Source organism: Epinephelus moara, chromosome 6, assembly GCF_006386435.1.
Source record: "Epinephelus moara isolate mb chromosome 6, YSFRI_EMoa_1.0, whole genome shotgun sequence".
Classification (NCBI taxonomy): Eukaryota; Metazoa; Chordata; class Actinopteri; order Perciformes; family Serranidae; genus Epinephelus; species Epinephelus moara.
In genome coordinates this window covers 38,737,679-38,757,504 of record NC_065511.1, presented here as the reverse complement: position 1 = coordinate 38,757,504, position 19,826 = coordinate 38,737,679, and the positions used below count along the sequence as shown (strand labels likewise).

Genomic DNA, 19,826 nt, shown 5'->3' with positions numbered 1-19,826 from the left:
CTGTAGCCTATAGTTCGGCTTTAGCTTCTAACTATCTTTGTCTTTTTAACCTGTTGTTGCTGCTGAGTCAGTTTGACATCCTGGATATATCCTTCAAACACAGACTGTAGACCCCTCTGTCTGCTTCTCTCTGGAATCACTCTTTCATTTTTCCAAAAATATGATAAAATATTTATTTAATATTTCTTCAGGGAGTGCAGTTAGTGACAGTGTGGGCTACATGCAAACTCTGACAGCTTGACGGGCCATCACAAAAATATTGTAGTTCCCAATGGTGTTAAGTTAATACTGATTTAAAGACAACATGAGCTCTATGAGGCAAAACATCTGATATGGGACGTTTCAGCCGCAGCACCAAAGCTGCTGTGGCTTCACCTGCAATGTTTGTTTATTCTGTGGCATCAATCATGGCGCCTTGATGTTCCCATGATATTTGCTCTGCATACCCAGATCTATTTTTGGTCCCGAGACATCTAACACCGTCACGGCGCTCCTCCAGAGCCGCTCTGCCCCCGTGCGCCCACAGGCTCTCGCTGTGCTGTGTAACCATCCTGAGTTAACCTTTCCTGAAGGCACAGGGAAGCCCAGGCATGGAGCACTCTTTAGCATAATGAGTATGTTCATCAAAGCCCTGTGATGTGCTGGATGGAGCCGCCGGAGTCACCAACACACGCACACATCAACACACCTAATGCTAATGTGCGTGTACGCATGTACGTGTGTGCGTGTTTCCTGCTGAGCTGGGAACAGGGCCACAGGTGATGGCGTTCTAAATTACACATGCACACACACACACACACACATGGTGGACCTCTGTAGCGGCCGCCCTCGGACCTCATTTGAGGATGAAATCGTTTTTGTGACCAAAGTGTCATCTATAATTAATGACCACTTGTGTGTAATTTAGAGGGATCTCACCTGTGGCCCTGTCCTCAGCTCAGTGGGAACACACACACACACACACACACACACACACACACACACTGAACACAAACACATAAACTCAAATGAACTCACACACACAACTCTGCACAGACAGTAGTAGGGCTGAGCAATATGGAGACAAAATTATATCACAATTCATTAACAAGTTTACTCTGATAATAAACTGAAGATCCATTTTTAAAAGATTAAAAAATGTTAATTTAAATGATCATCATGGCTCCCTGATGTCTACATGCGAGCATGATATTATCTTTTAAAAGATCATTTTTTGAAGTCCAGCTGAAATTTAATTACGTTTGTTTTTCAGTAACTAAAGAGAGACATTTTTATATATTTTTCAACAAGGCCTCCAACTCATATGACCACATTAGTTGTTCAATATGACCCACAGGAGCGTTTCCTAAAAAAGCATCCCTAATGGTTTTATACCTTAATGACAGAAGCGGTTGTATACCAGGGTTTCTAACACATTCATTTATTTGTGGTGGCCCGCCAAGATTAAAACATCTGCAGCCACGTTCTGATGGTCTGTATATTCCGTTCGGATATCACTGCCCTACGTTCACAGTGCAGAGCGTCCTCTGGGCACAGACGGAGCAGCAGAATGCCAGGCACAGTGAAAGTGAAACTTGGCTGTTCATCGTGCTGGGTCTAAGAATTTACTTTCACTCCCAAACAGCTGCTCCACTCATCCATTGATCTGATCTGATCAGCTGTAATCAGATCAACTGAACAGTAATCCACCCCGCAACTCAAAACTCCACAAACTGCTGCTGAGGAAAAATTAAAAGAGTTTCGTCTCTGCTGCATTCACAGATGCACAAATCCTCTGAATTGACCCTTCACTAAGCCCCACCCCTTTGTGATGGACCGACAAGCTGTCATAGTAAGCATGGAGTCCACACTGTAACTAACTGCACTCCCTGAAGAAATATTATCATATTTTTGGAAAAATGAAAGAGTGATTCCAGAGAGAAGCAGACAGAGGGGTCTACAGTCTGTGTTTGAAGGATATATCCAGGATGTCAAACTGACTCAGCAGCAACAACAGGTTAAAAAGACAAAGATAGTTAGAAGCTAAAGCCGAACTATAGGCTACAGATCACAGTGTAAAAGTGAACCACCACATCACTGCTGATCGCCACACAAGACAATGAATATAAAGGGAAACTTTGCTGATATTGAACCAGCTATGTGGCATCACAGTGTGTGCAGATGAACGGCTTAAATTTCAAAAGGTCAGATGAGATACTAAATGTTGTGGTCCTTATTCTTCAACACCACTGATCCTTTATTTTTTTTATTAGTTAATTTGTCAGTGACAATGAATAAACATTGTTACAGGTGAAAATAACATGAAACAGATGCAATTTCTCACCATGGCTGTTTTGCACACCCTGTCCCTGGTCAGACTGCTTTAAAAGCTTGTAATCTAACAGTACTGGTTTGTTTAGAGATTTCTGACTATGTTCAGACTGCAGGCAAACCACATTTGCTTCTCAAATCAGATCTTTTAGACAGACTGTCAGCAGTCTTCATTTGCAAGTGGTCAGATTGGATTGTGTGACCAAATATCACCAACCTATCTGCATGGGTTGCTGTGGTAACGAGGTAGGTGTCAGTAACACCTCAGCTATGCTGGTAATGTGGTTTTCCAGTGCGGAAGAATGAGAAATACAGATTCGTCATTATGCCCTCCAGACATTTGTGTAGTCAGGTCGCTGTGCAGAACGCTTTCGTCCACCAGACAAACTCAGTAATTGAGCACTTTGTTAGTCACTGTCTAATTTAGAGCGTCCACAGTACCAGGACTGGACAGGACATTTTATGTGTTTTATGCCTCTGCACCAGAGATGGCCGTGGCCAGAGGCGTTATGTTTTCAGGCTGTCTGTACATAAACCGATCAGCCAAAACATTAAAACCACTGACAGGTGAAGTGAATAATTTTGATTATTTTGTTCCAATGCATTGTTCTGCTGGGAAACCTTTGGTTCTAGCATTCATGTGGATACCACCTGACATGTTCCACCCACTCAAACACCGTGGCACCCCCATGCCAACAGTACCCCCGAAAGGCAGTGGCCCCCCAGCAGGATAATGCACCATGCCCCACTGCAAACATTGCTCAGGAATGGCCCAAGGGATGTAACAAAGACCTCAAAGTGTCAACCTGGCCTCCAAATTCCCCAGATCCCAATCTGAATGAGCATCTGTGGCACGTGCCATTAACCCACCTCACAACCCACTGGACTCAATGGATCTGCCACCAACACACTGGAGGACACACCCAGAGATCCTGTGTCCATGCCTCGACAGATCAGAGCCAAGTCCAATACAAGGAGGCCCCACCTTGGATTAGGGGTACATCTGGGGTACCGGCACATCACAGGAATCCTTGAGCAGATTGGGACCTGGGGAATTTAGAAGCCAGGTCGACACCTTGAGCTTTTTGCCACGCTCCACAGGCCATTTCAGAACAGTTTCTGTAGTGTGTAGTAGTGTGTAGTACGTACCTACATCTCTTTCCTGTAAACGCGATATCGCAAGAACGCCTTGAAGGAATTTCTGCAAGTGTGGAGCAAACATCCACTTGGACTCAGCGGTAAAGGTCAAGGTCACTGTGGCATTGTCTGTCTCATTCTTGTGAACACCATATCTCAAGAACATCCTTTGCGTATTTCTTCAAAATAGGCAGTAACGCTCACTGGGACTAAACAATGAACCTCTTAGATTTTGATGATCAAAGGTCACTGTGACCTCACAAAACATGTTTTCAGCCATAACTCAAGAATTCATACTGTGACATAAGTATGACAAAACTTCACACAAATGTCTAATAGGATAAAATGACAGTGATAACATTTTACATCCAAAAGGTCAAAGGTCAACTTCACTTTGACATCATAATGTTCTGCAAAAAAAAAAAAAATTCTGGCCATTACTCAGGAACAGAAGGAGAGACGTTTGGTCAGATACCAAATTGGAGACACTAATCTTGGGTGTCGACCTTGAAACTGTGCTGATTATATAGATCTTCTGTTTTTTGTGTGGGTTTTTTTAAGCTGTCCAGTCTTTCTAAAATTAAATTGGACACAATCTGGGAATTCCAAAAAAAACAGATTTAGTCCGAACAAAGTCTCTGATGTTTCTCCAAAACGTGCTTAGTAAGATATATAAGTAAGACAGATTAACAGTAAACAGTGAGAAATCAGAAAATCAGGTTCACATGGTCTTTGACTGCAAAAAGTAACACCATTTGTAATTTCAGCTGGATTTTTAATTTGCTAAACTGCTGACCCATTCCTGTTATACCTGATAATGTTGCTTCTGAGTGAAAAGGTGGAAGCATGTCAGTGATTGACAACTACAGCGTTCTTTAATGGGCAACTCTCAATACTTAACGGACAATGATAAGATATTCAGTTGCACTCTCACTGTGGAAACGCACTGAAATCAGACTAACTTCCCCCTGCAGATGTGGTGCTGGAGGTGTCAGACCTCAGATAAACACGTTGCTGTAACGCCCCGAGCCCTGTAAACAATATGAAATCATTAATTAACAGCATTGCTTTGTTAAGTTCATTTCAGGTGTCAAACAGCTCCCAAAATTAATGGTTCTGCAGTGGAACAGTATACAAATGAGATGCTGTGTTTGATTTCAGCTTTTACATTATTGTAATACATGTTTTTAATTGTTCAGCAGCCCTTTAACAAAACACACGTGTTAGATTCAATTACAGGAATATCTTTGATATTCAGTAAGAGAGATATCTGTCTAATGGAAGGCAACCAAACACTCCTGCAATTAACACATTAGTTGAGTCAAACCACAGTATTTATTCATGATGAAGTGAAATGTAAAAACAATCAGTTCACTTCTTTGTGTTTTTAGCAGATCAGTTTTTGTATTTGTTCCTGAAGATGTTGGATCTGTTACATTAGTTTCTGCAGTTTTGGTAAAACGGAGAAGAAAAGAAACCTTGGAATCATTGCAGTGCAACAGAAAGAAATACATTTTTCAAACTGCTCGCTGCTTCTCTGAAGGCAAGACGATGCAACTCAGGTCATTTCTCAAACTGCCAGTCGGAGTCGGAGCGCTCCAGGCGGTGTCATGTTAAACAAAACAGTGCATTGATGCAATGCACAAAGAGTTGGTTATGTCAATGCGATATTTATCACCTCTGATCAAGAAGAAATTAGTGTGAAAATAAGGTCGTAGATCATTGTGGGTGAGATTAAGTGTCAGAGGGGAAAAAAATCAATGGCTCTTTGCCTCTGCGTTCAGTGTGGCCAGTAGAAAGTGCATCTAAAGGTGCTGTGGCCTCGGGACAGCAACGCTACACTGAAGCTTATCGCCTCTGACATCCTTTAATATGGTGACCAACCAGAGCAGGGTTGATGAACATGGTGTGTTTTTCAGACTAAGGCTGTTTAAGCTACATTTGTCTTTCTGTTGCTTCAGCACAGTCGCCAAAGAAAATGTTGGCTTTGTACATTTCTGCAAATCATCACTCTGTTACATTTGCACGTTTCGTATCATATCAATGTTTCTGAAGTGAAGTAATATATAAGATGTCATCAGGAGGTGGAGCAGATGATTGATCTGCCAAGCTGCAGACCACTGTTCGAAACCAACAGCAACACTTGTGTTTTGGCAGCCCTTTGCAGCGTTTCCCAGCAGTGTTGACACTCCAAACCTGGGTGTTTTTTACCGACACATCGATGTGTTTCACAGCGCTTTTTCAGCCACCATATCGGAGTTTTTCACCAAAGATTCATGACGTTTCCTAGTGCCGTATGAGCCACTGAGCTCATGTGATTTTCACAGATGCATTGTGACGCTTCCCAGTGGCTTTTGATGCACCAAAGCTGGGTGTTTTTCATTGACACATTGCAGTGTTTCCCAGCGGCGTTTGAGCCACAGAGCGTGGGTGTTTCACATGGACAAATCGCAGTGTTTCCCAGTGACATTTGAGAAACTGAACCTGGGTGTTTTTCACCACTGAATGCGGGTGTTTCTCACAGACATCACAACATTTCCCAGCCACATTTCACGCTCCAAAACTGGATGTTTTTCACCGTCACATCCTGAAATTCCCAGCGCTGTTTCAGCCACCATACCTGGGTGTTTTTCACAGACGCATCATGGCCTTCAACAACGGTGTTTGAGCCACTGAACCTGGGTGTTTTTCACAGACACATCTCAGCGTGTCCCAGCGGAGCCGTTTCAGCCACCATTTCTGGGAGTTTTTCACCAGCAAATAACAGTATTTCCTAGTGGCGTTTGAGCCACTGAACTTGCAGCTTTGGGCACACCAAACCTGGGTGTTTTTCATTGATACATAGCAGTGTTTGAGCCACCGAACCTGGGTGTTTATTGCCAACACATCGTAGCCTGTTTCCCAACAGCACTTGTGGCACTGAATGGGGGTGTTTTTCACAGACATGGCGAATTTATCCAGGCACATTTTATGCTCCAAACCTGGATATCTTTCACTGACACATCTCGGGGTTTCCCCAGCGCAGTTTCAGCCAACAGATCTGGGTATTATTCACAGACACATCACAGCTTTACAACGGTGTTTGAGCCACCAAACCTGTGTGTTTTTTCTCGGACACATTGTGGTGTTTCCCAGCGACATTTGAGAAACCAAACCTGGGTGTTTATCACCAACACATCATAGCGCGTTTCCCAGCGGCACTTGTGGCACTGAATGGGGTTGTTTTTTTATAGACACATCACAGCGTGTCCCAGTGGCCTTTGTATCACCAAATGTGGGTGTTTTAAGCCAAAACACCCACAGCAAAGCATTGCTGAGAAATGTAGAGTTTAATCGTATCCGCTATAAAATAGTGTACGAATGTAACCTATTGGTGGTTTGCAAAAACGCTCAATACAAACATTTTTCTGGCGTTGGGTTGGTTACTCAGCTCACCTGACTTTTTCCTGGTATGAGGTCTTTCTCTAAAACCCTTTTTGGTTTTGTTTTTTTGGTTTTGTTTCAGCCACACAGTTTGTATGTCCTCTTCTTTCAGTTTTGTTTTATGATTTGTTTGTGCAAATAAACGACACCTCAGCGGCTCTGGAAACCTGAGCCACCGTTTTCTTTCAGTACGCCAGCTGTGACTAAGACAGCTGATCTCACATGCACACCACTAAAGTTATTATTGCAGTACACTTTGCATTGATACACTGCAGGTAAAATCACAACAGAGGCTTTGCGGCTACTCAGAGAATTGAAAACCTGCTGCTGAAAACACAAATCGCTCCCACGGGGATATAATGAAGGAACTTCTAAGATGATCCTGGAAAGATGCAGGAGCTTAAGTCAGCCAACAGTTTAAGGAAATGGGCACTTTACATTCACATTTATTGCACTTACCATAAAGTAAAGTCCTCCTAATCTACTTTAAAAGTATCATCTTACTCAAATGGACTCCCTATTAATCGTAGCACGAGCTGGCCACTGTTGAAGACGCTCCTCACAGTCAGTCTGTCAGAGGAGTCCGGTGTTTAGCATCAGTCGGCAGATAACAAATGACAATCCGATCCAGCCAATGAGATGCTCCTAATTACCTAATGAACAGGGACATGAGGTGATTTGTTGCCATGGTGCGCTTGTTAGGTTAAGTGGTGGGAATCGACAGGATGGTCAGATGTTGTCTCTTACTGTATCTGTACTTACAGTGTGTGTCGTTAGCGTCCCGGGTGCAGGTTGTTTCTGCTGCACTGTGAAAAACCCACAGGTCTCTCTGATTAGGACATCGCTGTAGAGAAGATGTAGCTGTGCTGTAAAATTTGAGGAGAATCAGGAGGTTACAGGAGCTTTTTGTAAAGTGACGTAGGTAATTCTTTCAGGTAAAGTCATAACAAATGTCCATCTAACACATGAATTATGTGGCAACACTGCAGTTTTTTGTCCTGATGAAAAAAAATCTAAATTAATGCATCCACACATCCTGTGTCCTCGTTAAAGCCTGGTGCTTACACTACCCACAATGCAACTCAACCACTTACAGCATAGTTGGAGATAAGGGTATACATCAGCCTGCAATATGCATCCAGAGGAGGCTCTCAACACCAGGAAAACAATCCAGCTTCCTGCGGAGACGGCAACAGAATAAACACAGGTTGAAATGTGTCTTCAAATTTCTACTTTAAATAACTTATCAAATCCATCTTTGCACATCCACTCCTGTCGTTCCATTGACCTTTCACCTGTAAAACCTGCTTTGGTTCAGTTTAAACAAAGTTTCAGATATCAGAGGCTCCAAAACCTGCTTCAACACAGCAATAACAAAGAGTCAACACATCCCTGTGTTGTATCTGGCTTCATTCTCTCATCAGTCACCAGCCACTCGTTTTGAATATGCTTTTCGGTGGCCACCTTCATTTGTTTGTTTGCAAAATTGCCCAGGCCGGTGTTCATGTGTTCTCTTGGGTTTGACAACTGAGCCAACAGACTGATGATGATGACGATGATGACGAGGATGGGGAAGATGTGGTGATGTGTTGTTGTGGAAAGCCTCTCAGCATGGCCCGGTCGCTCTCCTGCCTCTTCCCACCTCCCTCTGCTCTCATCCCTCTTCTATTGACCATGTTGCACATTATAAATCAACTGTGAGTTGGGCTACCTTGCAAGTACCCTAATGAAAGCTCATTTATAAAGTGGCTAAATGGTCCTGACAAAAGTCCTAATGAGGAAATCAATAATTCAGTGATTGTTACTCTTCTTATACTAATACGTTCCTCTTGTAGCGCTTTGATTCCAGCTAAGAGAAGCCCATTTTTTACTGTGTTCAGTTCTGCATGTCAGCACTGTTGTAGGTGTTTTTTTCTCCTCCTAAAGCTTTGTGATGAATTGTGTGTTGTTGTCTGTTGTTTCTTGGAAAGATTAAAAGGCTTTTGCGATCTGTGGGACGCCGTGACGCTGTTTCAACGCCATGATGCTGCTTCCCGTGACGCACATTTTGATTTCCATGACATCAGCGACTGCTGTTTACTCTTTTTTCCTCCTCGATTTTCTGTTGTAATCATTTCTCTACTTATCTACTCTGTTACTCTATATTTTATTTTCATATCAATACCATTAAGCTTTGTTTATACTAGTGCGAGACAGCGTGCCATGGGCAGATGGAGCACGGGCTACAAGTATGCACAGACGCATTTATGCTCAATGTGTCATTTGTTGCAATATGCACCGCAACGCTAGTCAGAAGGCAACAAGGAAGAACGTTACCGGAGAGTAGGCTGCCTGGCAACAGTCGTAAACAGTCGGCAAATATTACATTTGTGTACTGTAATTATTGCTGTCGCTTACCTCCAAGTCGAAATTACTTTATACCGCTGTGCCACTCTTTCCATGAGGCTTTTTTTTTTTAGCTTTTACAGTGATCTCTCATATTCCTTTGCACCCTGCAGCAAAAAGCCTCTTCTTTCCCCACTGCGGTGCTTATTTTTTTACAATAATTTGAGGTAATTTGACACCCCTGTGTTGTCTTAATAAAAAGCCATAGAAATGTTCCTGACTTGCTCCGCCAGTGTTCCCTGTTGAACTCCTCGGTTGAACTGTAAATGAGCAGCACACACACCCAGCTCTCCAACAACTTTTGGAGCAAGCTAACTTAAAGCAAAAGGGGTGATTACATCATTTTCTGGCAAATGGACCTCGCGCCAGGAACAAAATGGAAAGCATAAACCACACTTTGGAGGGTCGCCAGTGTTGTTGCACTGTTAGCTTAGCACCAAGCCTAGCCTAGCCCACAGCTGACGTAGTTAACAATGGTTTGTGTTAACTATTCTGCTTCTGCAGATAAGGTGTCTCAGCTAAAGAGACTCGTCTGTTAGAACACCTCATTTTTTCTAACATTACCTTAGATGTCACTGGTTCTCCAGATAGCTTTCACCCCAGGCTTGATAGCAGGCCTGTTAGCAATAGCATTATGTTTTGTGAACCGATTTTATTTAAAGGTAACCTTAATATAGATTTAAAGGAAAACCTTCACTTAAGGTGCTTTGTGCACCAGGATTGACCCCAGGATTGCACCGTAAGACATCTGGTTGCATAATGAGCATGAAAACAACACATGTTGCATCACTAATAAAAACATATTTATAAAATATAAAGGGTTCAACAAATAATCAATACCTAATATAGAGAAGAGACATTCATGTACTCATGAGAGAATATAATGTGCCATAGCAGTGTGCGGACAGATGGTGACTCACCCCTGTGAGGTCATTGATCATCAGCCTTTAGCAATGGGAGTGTGTGCTGTAGGAAGCCCGGGGAGCAGCACCCCAGTCCTCTGTTAATTGCAGGGGCAGTTAGATTACCCTCTCACACCCCTCACTGGGCCTTAATGTTGGGCATGGGTAACCACTGGCCACCCCATGTGCTCCCTCAGATGCCTCCTTAAACTGGCTTTAGATTCATCATCGTGCTTCAATATGTGATTAATGAGCCACATTATGCATTCTCTGGAGATTAATGACTGTGTGATTTTGGTCAGCGGTAAACATCAGAGGTATATTTCCTGTGTAGTTTGGAAGATCCCCTTTTTTCTATGATGAATCAAACACACCTTTACAGAGCAGTGTCTTTTTCATAAGCTCAGCATATAAGGGACAGGAGGCAGAGAAGAAGAAGAGGTGCTGTGACTGTACAAGCTTCAGATTTTGATGTGGGGAAAACACTCCTTATGTTTCCTCTCTTTTCTTGGTCCCTTTGCAGTTCCTGTTGTCTTGTTTCTTTCAGAACAAAGAATAAGCTGTGGTACTTTGAGTTCGGCACTTCGGAGACCTTTTCGGCCACATGTAAGAAGCTCCACGACTTTTTGGAGGTTGAGGTAAATAAAACCACATATTTTCTATTTTTTGAGCCATATAGGAAAGAAAAACAGAAAAGAAACTGAAGTAAGTAAGGATTTTTTTAAAGTCCCCTTTTTATGTGAATCCCAAGCATTTATACGTTCTCTGTATATTTAGGAATATTTAATAATACACATAAACGCAGACAAGAACTTGGGTAGGAAAAACAGGAATATTCTGATCAACCTTTGTTCCATAAATGGCACAAATTTGTACAAGTTTCAAATTCACCCAGACAAAGTGTTGATGTGTGAAGGCTATCTGTGCACCTCCCCGCCCGCCTCTCGCTGAACATCAGTTGAACACACAGGTAATTAGCCCTACACGACCCTGCTGTGTGTGATATTGAGTGATAATGAAGATGGTGTCTATACAATTCATCTTCCCTCTTCTCAGAGCTATCCACACAGTGCAGAGGTCTTCATTAATTAGAGCTCGATAAGTACCTTCGGTACTGGAGGAGGTATGATGATCCATACTGAGATAAAATCCACTATTTAGAGTATCGCTGGCCTTTTCAACACAATCACATCTAATTGACACCAGTGGTGGTTCTAAAAATAGGCCCAGGCTAAAACAGAGAGACTTGGGTTCAGGCTCAGCCAGAGAGACAGCTTTAGGTTAAAGCCTTAACAGAGAGATTAAGTTCAGGCTGAGTCAGAGAGACGCTAAGGCTCAGTCTTAGAGACAGCTTTAGGCTCAGACTTGAACAGAGAGACAGATATAGATTCAGGTTCAAGAAGCAGAAACAGACTCTAACCTCTGATCAAGGACACTAGACTGAAACAGACTTGCCATCACTGCGGCTCACCTGTGTCATGTGTTTCTGCTGCAGTATTATTCTGCAGCAAATTCAAATGCTAGAAAGAAATTCTGTTGTTTTCAGTAACCTTTTTGTTTTGTTTTGTTTTGTTTTTTAGCTGTTGCCTGTCACTGCACAAACACTGAAATACAGTTTACAACAAATGCAGCTAATTACGACAAATGTACGATTAGTAAAATCTGGTCTTTTCCCTCTGTTTCTCTCTTTTCCAAAAGTGTGACGGTGTTACTCTGGACCTCAGCAGCATCTCCTTGGAAGGCATTGCAATTCTCAACATTCCCAGCATGCACGGTGGCTCCAACCTCTGGGGTGAGAGCAAGAAGAGGAGGGGTAACCGTAAGGGGGCCAAAAAGAGCCAGGACAAGAGGGCACCGGTGCTCGACCCCAAGGAGCTCACGTTTGCAGTTCAAGGTAGGATTCTTTCATTTATGACTGTTTTGCAGTTTTCTGTTGGTATGAATCCTGCAGTCAGAGTAAACTAGCTCATGGGAGCCCACATCAAACCTGAAAACCACTGTGCCGAAGTCGAGCCTCACAGAGCAGTTAGCTTTATTACTAAACCTTTTAACAGTGATGAAAGAAATATTCAGATCCTTTGCTAAAATGAAAGTAGAAATACCTTTGTGTAAAAGTGCTCCATTACAAGTCTTTTTTTAAAAATGTTTTTCAAAGCGATAGTTTTCTATTTAAGTATGACATTTAAGGCTTAATTTCTCCTTAGCTGAGGGACTTACACAGAAGCACAGAATCCCTTAAAAGGTTTCCTTACTTAAAGCCCCTACAAGGAACTTTCATTTTGAGTTGATTTTGGTGACCCTGTGGACAAAAGCAGTAGTGTTTTGCCGGAATGAAGCCTACATTTCCCATGAGCTCTAGCGCGTATTGTCGTAAAGACGCTTACCTGGCTCGCGCATGTGTTCGTTTTGGGGATGAATGAAACAACAAGACGGGAAAACTTTGCCCCCGCTCCTATCGGGGATCCCAGCTCACCTCTGCCGCGCCCCAGCTCCACCTCTCCGGCGTAAGCGCCACCGCCGCCGGGGTAAACGCAGCGGTCGGCTGGTAAGGCTGAAGGCCTGTTTGGCGAGCACTTCCACGGCTTCTTGGACTGAGTATGGAGCGGTGCCTCGCCTCTTTATTTCTCGGCACTCGCTGGACCCTGTCGACGCCTGGCTGGTACCTGTCGTCGGCCCGGATGAGGTGTTCCAGCCCCGCGGCCCCTGCTCTCCTCGTCCCCGCTGGCGCGGGGTGAATCTGCGCAACCTGCGGCCTCTGTGTGTGGCTCCCCGGACAGCTAACGCCGTGGACCCGCCGGCTCCTGCCAGGATTGGGCTGGTAAATGCTAGATCGCTAGCGAACAAAACGTTTATCCTGAAGGATTTCCTGACTTCCCGAGGATTGGATTTTCTCTGTGTGACTGAGACGTGGCTGACTGTTGGTGAGTCCAGTGCTTTCACAGAACTTTTACCCGATGATTGCTGCTATTTTAACTCCCCGCGGACGTCGGGTCGAGGAGGAGGAATAGCGACTATTTATAAGAGTCACTATAAATGTAAGCAGCTAGGTAAGATGACGTGTGCCGTCTGAGTGCCGTAAATCGTTTCGTCCTGGAAGCGACCTGGGGCGGACCCGGAGACAGTTTCCTAAAGGTATGGATATACACTATATAGAAATAGCTTATCTTCACACCGATGGTCTCATTTGCTGTTGTAGGTCACGCACAGACATCAGCAGAAACGAGAGACCTTTGCATATCCAGTTAAAAGTTCCTTGTAGTGGCTTTAAGGAAAAACATTACTTTATTTACTTTGTTAAAAGAGATTTTACAGTGTTTAAAGTTTCCATGTAGATTGTTTGTTTGCATGGACTCACGCTTGTGACGCCTGTTATCGTCTCCGACCATCATCCACTGTACCTGAGACAACCCCACTTCAAAAAAGTATCCCGTTAAGTAAAAGTACAGACGTGTTTTAAGAAAAATGCACTAATAGCGTAAAAGTAAACATACTCATAACGCAAGATGGCTCTTTTCAAAACGTTATTTTATTATTGAATATTTTGTTATTCTGTTTTCATCACTAGTGAATATGAGAGCATGTGAAAGCTGTTTGCAGTTTGTCAATGAGGAGCCAATTCAGATACGTTGTAAACTACTGGATGGATCAGTAGCAAAGCACTGCAGCGTATCATATACTAGTACCGTATGTTTTTATGTGTAAAAAGTACCTATAACTGTCAAATAAATGTAGTGAAGTAGAAGTATAAAGCAGTATAAATTTAAAGTACTTGAGTAAATGCATTTAGATACATTCCACCGCTGCCATTTAAAGATGTGATTTTAAAAAGTCAGACAACTCGCCACACTGTGAGGTCGGTAATTGGTGAGTCATCAGCCGCACTTTGAAAGCCCTGCATATATTGTGGATCCTGGTTGGTTTGCGTTATTGGACAATAATACTGTGCGTTAAACAGGTTTGACAGTGTCGGAGGCTCTCTCCCCTGAAGCCCACATCAGACAGTCTGTGTCCTTGCTCCTATCAGATGGATCAAAGACTAAACTTTCCACCAAACTTTTCCCGAGTGCATGAATATTTCACCGACGACAAGGTGAATCATAGCCAGCAGGTTTTGTTTGCAAAGAAGAGGTACAATCATGTCAGTGTTTGGAACTGTCACTTGTGTATTAATGGTCTGTGTTGGCTTCAGTGGACAGGCTCAGTTAATAGGAGCAGACTGAGGGGGGTGTTGGGCATACCCCTGAATCCATTTACGTCAAAAGGAAGCCCATCAATGGGAATATGTGAATGAGTATGAGTCAGCTGCTCTAACTGGTGAAATAGTGGGAGCCACTTTAGGGACTTATTAGCTAAAGCAAGAAGAATCCACAAAGCTTTGATAGAGGAAGTATTCCACTCCAATATGTGAAGGTATTAAGGAAGCATTTCACTGCTTGCAGGATGGTCTTTTCATAATGTTTGGCTGTTTAGAAGGATGCAAATGTTTTTTAAATTGGTGCTACATGACCAGAGAAAACAGAGAAAAAGCTCTGTGGCATCTCCTTTTGCTCAAGAGGTACAAAACCTGGTGAGCAACAGAATGCGAGCTTTGTCGTTTGACACAATGGCGGCTGGCTGGTTACAAACAATCTTGAATTACAATTAAACGGTAAGCTAAATCATGTTTCTGTTAACAGCTGAGGCAGCAAAGTAACAGAATCTTGACCTATATTTGACCAGTGCTGACTAGTGTTGCAGTTTGTTTGGAGGTTAAGGGAGAGAGAAAGGATCCATCTCTTCAAGAAACCAGTTTGAGATGATGTGAGCTTTGTGACATGGTGCGTTATCCTGCTGGAAGTAGCCATCAGAAGATGGGTACACTGTGGTCATAAAGGGATGGACACGGTCAGCAACAATACTCAGGTAGGCTGTGGTGTTTAAACCATGCTCAGTTGGTACTAAGAAAATCTCCCCCACACCATTACACCACCAGCAGCAGCCTGAAGCGTTGATACAAGGCAGGATGGATCCATGCTTCCATCTGAATGTGGTTTTTCCAATCTTCTATTGTCCAGTTTTGGTGAGAAAACCCGTGTGAATTGTAGCCTCAGTTTCCTGTTGTTAGCTGACAGGAGTGGCACCTGGTGTGGTCTTCTGCTGCTGTAGCCCATCTGCTTCAAGGTTGGACAAGGTGTTGTTGCTTCAGAGATGGTCTTCTGCACACCTTGGTTGTAACCAGTGGGTATTTGACTTCCTGTTGTCTTTCTATCATCTTGAACCAGTATGGCCATTCTCCTCTGACCTCTGGCATCAACAAGGCATTTTGGCTCACTGGATATTTTCTCTTTTTGGGACCATCCTCTGTAAACCCTAGAGATGGTTGTGTGTGAAAATCCCAGTAAATTCTCAGACCAGCCCGTCTGGCACCAACAACCATGCCACGTTCAAAGTCACTTAAATCACCTTTCTTCCTCATTCTGATGCTCAGTTTGAACTTCAGCAGTTCGTCTTCACCATGTCTACATGACTAAATGCATTGAGCTGCTGCCACGTGATTGGCTGATTAGCTATTTGTTTTAACAGTTGACCCCAAAGTTCAGTTTGTTTGGTTAGTGTGAAAATTGTGCACAGTACACTGTACACTGACCCATGTCCAGGTCCTCTTGAAAAAAATTTCTTATGTTAAATGCAATTCAAAAATAAGAAAAAAAACACCCAATATCAGATTTAGCTGAGGAACTGAATGAAAATGAAAACATCTGCATTCTCAAATCTTTGCAAAAATTATATTTAATTAGTGAGCTTTTGGTCAGATGCTTTATTCAAGGCATGAACAGGTAGCTACCACCCTGAGCTTGCTAATCAGATAAGATTTTTGGCACAGACTTGAGTGCGCAGATGCTTTTTTTGTCATGCGGTTTTTCATGTTGAATGTAAAATCAGTATGAAAGGACAGGACTCCAAACCACGAGAAACAAGTATGAAAAGGATGTAAATAGGAAAAGAAATAACCATGAATGTATTTTTTCTCCTTACAAATGAGCCGTTGCCATGAATTCAGGATTTGTTGGGTTTTATTTGTGTTTTATTTCTTATCATGTCTTACTCCTGCCTGCTCAGGTGATACACAGTATGTTTTTAGATTTCATGGTGAGATGGTGTGTTTGTGCTCAGGGGTGAAGTGGATGTAACAATCAGTGTCGGGCTTGAAACATGGCGAGTCAGTGAGGATCTCCAGACATGGCTGCCAGTGATCCCTGATGGGACTTCACTGATCAGAACATGACTGGTGGAAAAAAAAACATATCTCTGTGAAGCTGTCTATGAAGCTTTATTCGTGTTTTCCTTTGGATTTCAGTAGCTGTTGCAGCTTGAAAGTAAACCTTGTTAAAATCTGTCAATACGTTACAAATTTGTCCCTAATTTACAGCCGCAACATTTATTGTGTGTGCAACAAAAGAAAACATGTTTTGGTTGTTGGAAAATTTGAGAGAACAAGTGAAAGTATTGTTAATCACAGCGGGGACAGTGAGGGAGTTGAAGAAACAGCTCATTCCTGAAATAATCAAACAAACCAGAAACACTCTTCTAACAAGTCCTGTTGCATGCTGGGACGCTTATAACTTCCCAAATGGGATGATGTGACTTAGTGCTGAGCAGTATGACCAAAAATTTGTATCAAAATGTTTTTTAGGATTCTGACGGTATATATTTCATGGTATAACACAGTATTTAATTATTTATCCATTTATTTATCTATCATTACTAAATGTATTATTATTATTATTATTATTATTATTATTATATTATCATCAGCATTATTAATAATACTATTATAATATAGGTTTATAATGGGTCATTCTTCTGTCAGGAGTACATTAAATACCTATAAAAAAATTCACTCCACTGTGACATTGAAGGACTCTACTGAGACACATACATGGAATAAGTTAACATTCAGTGGTTCCCAGCTGGTCCAGCCACAGGGTCCACACACTTTTAATATATTCAGCGTCATGCTTGTGTTTGGTCATGTCATTGAGCTATTTTGCTGTCTCTGTCAAGTCAGTGTGTTAGTCACTCACTCTACAACAGGGAACAGCACTTCAAAATAAAAGCTCCGTGCCTGAAATTCACTGTACTCAAAGATAAAGTGTGTTTTTTACAAACTTGACACGTTCCCGAGTCACTTGTGGTCCATACAGAATGGACCCGTGAACCACTTTTGGGCCAAGGTCCACCAGTTGGAAAGCACTGATATATAAATTCACTCCCATACAGTTGTCATAAACAGGGAGATTAACTAAAGAGAGGAAGGCCTTTTTTATATCAGTCAGTAAACATGTTTATTTCTGCTGTAAAGTTGGGCATTTTAACATGAAGGTCTATGAGGACTGACTGGCTTCTGGAGTCAGCCTCAAGTGGCCATTCAAAGAACTGCAGGTATGACACGTCCATGTTGGCTTCATTTTTCAGCCGCGGTGTTTGCCTCTTGGTTTTTCCTTTTTAAAGAGAATTACTGTGGGTTATTAATGGTAGTGTTATAAAGTTATAACCGTTGGCGAGAAGGGAACACAGTTAATATGGACCCTCTCTCCAACCGTAGCACTCACTTCTGCCTATTGAAGAGCTCCAAGTGTTTCAGCTATACACCAGTATGATGGTATATGAAAACCAGTAAACTGGATGAACCAGTATAACACCCAGCACTATTACAACTGTTAGATTAAGGTGCAGTGTGGCTCAGACTGTGAGGGAGATATTTGATCAATTTAAAGCCCAACTTTGCAATGATGAACACTCCATTAATCCCTGAATAAAAATCAATCAGTGTGGTTTAAAAAAGGGGGCCACCGTCTGAACCTGGAAAGGCACTTAGTGTGAGTGGGGAGTGTGTATATGTGTGTCACAACATCTCTGTCTGTTTGTGCCTGTTTATTGATGTGTGTGTGTGTGTGTGTGTGTGTGTGTGTGTGTGTGTGTGTGTGTGTGCGTGCACCTGTGTGTGATGCCCTTGTGGAAGGTGCCCTCAAGGTGAGCAGCCTAACTTGTCAGATCAAGAGAACGACGTATTTAGAGGTAAACACAGGAGTGCATTAGCCCAGAGGGGGCACCGCAGAGCACGGTGCACGGATCAAACTGGTGGCAGGGATTATTTTGTGTGTGTGTGGTTGTGTGGGTGGGTGGAGGGTGGCTGCGGGATAAAAAACCCTGACCTTTCGGGAGCTGTTAAATCGTCCCGGTGGTGACGCCAGGAGACAAGCCCCTCAGGTGGAAGGGAATGGCTGCGGAGTGAATTATTTAGAATGGGACTGAGGTTTTTGCAGGGCAGGGGGGAGGGCGTCCATGTGTGGGTGGAGGGGCTGACGCTTGGGACTGATGCCCCGTGACAAGCCCTATGAAGCTTTCATTGGAGGATCTGCCTCCTCCTCCACCTCCCGCCATTCCTCTTTAGTTTAACTTTCAGCTGATGGGCTGCTGGTTCTGCTCTGCTCCATCACCAGTCCAGTCGCCAGGAGAAAATGTTGGCATTGTACATTTCTACAAACCATTACATCTGTACATTTCATACATATCATATCAACATTTCTAAAGTGACGCATGTATAAGCTGACTGTGATCATCAGGAGGTGGGGGGGTTGGTGGATGGCGTATCACTTAGGTGAGACATCTGCCAAGCTGCAGACCAATGTTAGAGACCAACAAACAACAAAACAGGTTGTTTTTAGGGAGTCATAGCTGTGTTTTCAGCCCCCAGACATGAGTGTTTTTAAGGGAGCCATTGTTGTTCTTCCAGCAGGGATAGTGCCATGAAAAGCAGTTGTTTATTACTAAGACATCGCTGCGTTTCCTGCCAGTAAAGTGCCATGAAAAGAGGTTGTGTTTGTACCGAAACATTGCCGTGTTCCCTGCTGGGATAGTGCCACAAAAAGGGGACGTTTTTTACTGAGACATCGCTGCATTTCCTGCTGAGAAGTTGCACCAAAATGTGGTTTTGTACCCAGACTTCTCAAAGTTCCCTGGATAGTGGCACAAAAAGGGGTTGTGTCTCACTGTGACTTTGCTGCCTTTCCTGCTGGAATAGTGCTATTTAACCCTATGTGCCCGAACGACGCATAGTGCGTCCAAATTCATCACCTACTCTTCTCTATTGATTTTCTCCGCGACTGTGCATCACAGCGAGAAGCCACGCATATCACGTGAAACAGCGGAATCGTAGCTTTCCGACAAGACCAAGTACTTGTCGGTAGTCCAGTGATTTCACAGCGAAAAAACCCCCGATAAAGTTACATTAAAATGATGTATAACAGAGCCCCGATAAAGTTACATTAAAATGATGTATAACAGAGCTTTCATACAGCTCTGCACACACATTACTCTTAGATGGATTACTCGCGAAAGCAGGGTCGCACAGAAATGCCACACATATCACATGAAAGTGCAGGAGCAGAGCTTTCCACTGATACCACACACATCATTGTGCTGTCATCCCATCATGCTATAAATACATATTGATTGTATACAAAATAAAAACCTGNACTGGTAATCATGTCCGCCTGGCACAAACCACATGTTTTGGACAACTGTGAAGTGACAGAATGTCCCAGCATCATGGTTCTTATATTGCCAGATTCCAGAGAGTCTCCTCTCTTCATATATGGCAGAATATGTCAACTTCCAACTTGCTAT

The 19,826-nt window shown here is 43.0% G+C and overlaps 1 protein-coding gene across 1 annotated transcript in view; it reads left to right on the top strand.

Annotated features, from left to right (window-relative positions):
- The window catches only part of dgkb (diacylglycerol kinase, beta), a 109,754-nt gene that overhangs the window by 76,778 nt on the left and 13,150 nt on the right, over nt 1-19,826 (top strand). Inside the window, exons 21-22 of the mRNA XM_050046912.1 lie at nt 10,705-10,795; nt 11,856-12,051. Coding sequence (XP_049902869.1) covers nt 10,705-10,795; nt 11,856-12,051 — 287 coding nt within the window. The remainder of the gene's footprint in view (nt 1-10,704; nt 10,796-11,855; nt 12,052-19,826) is intronic.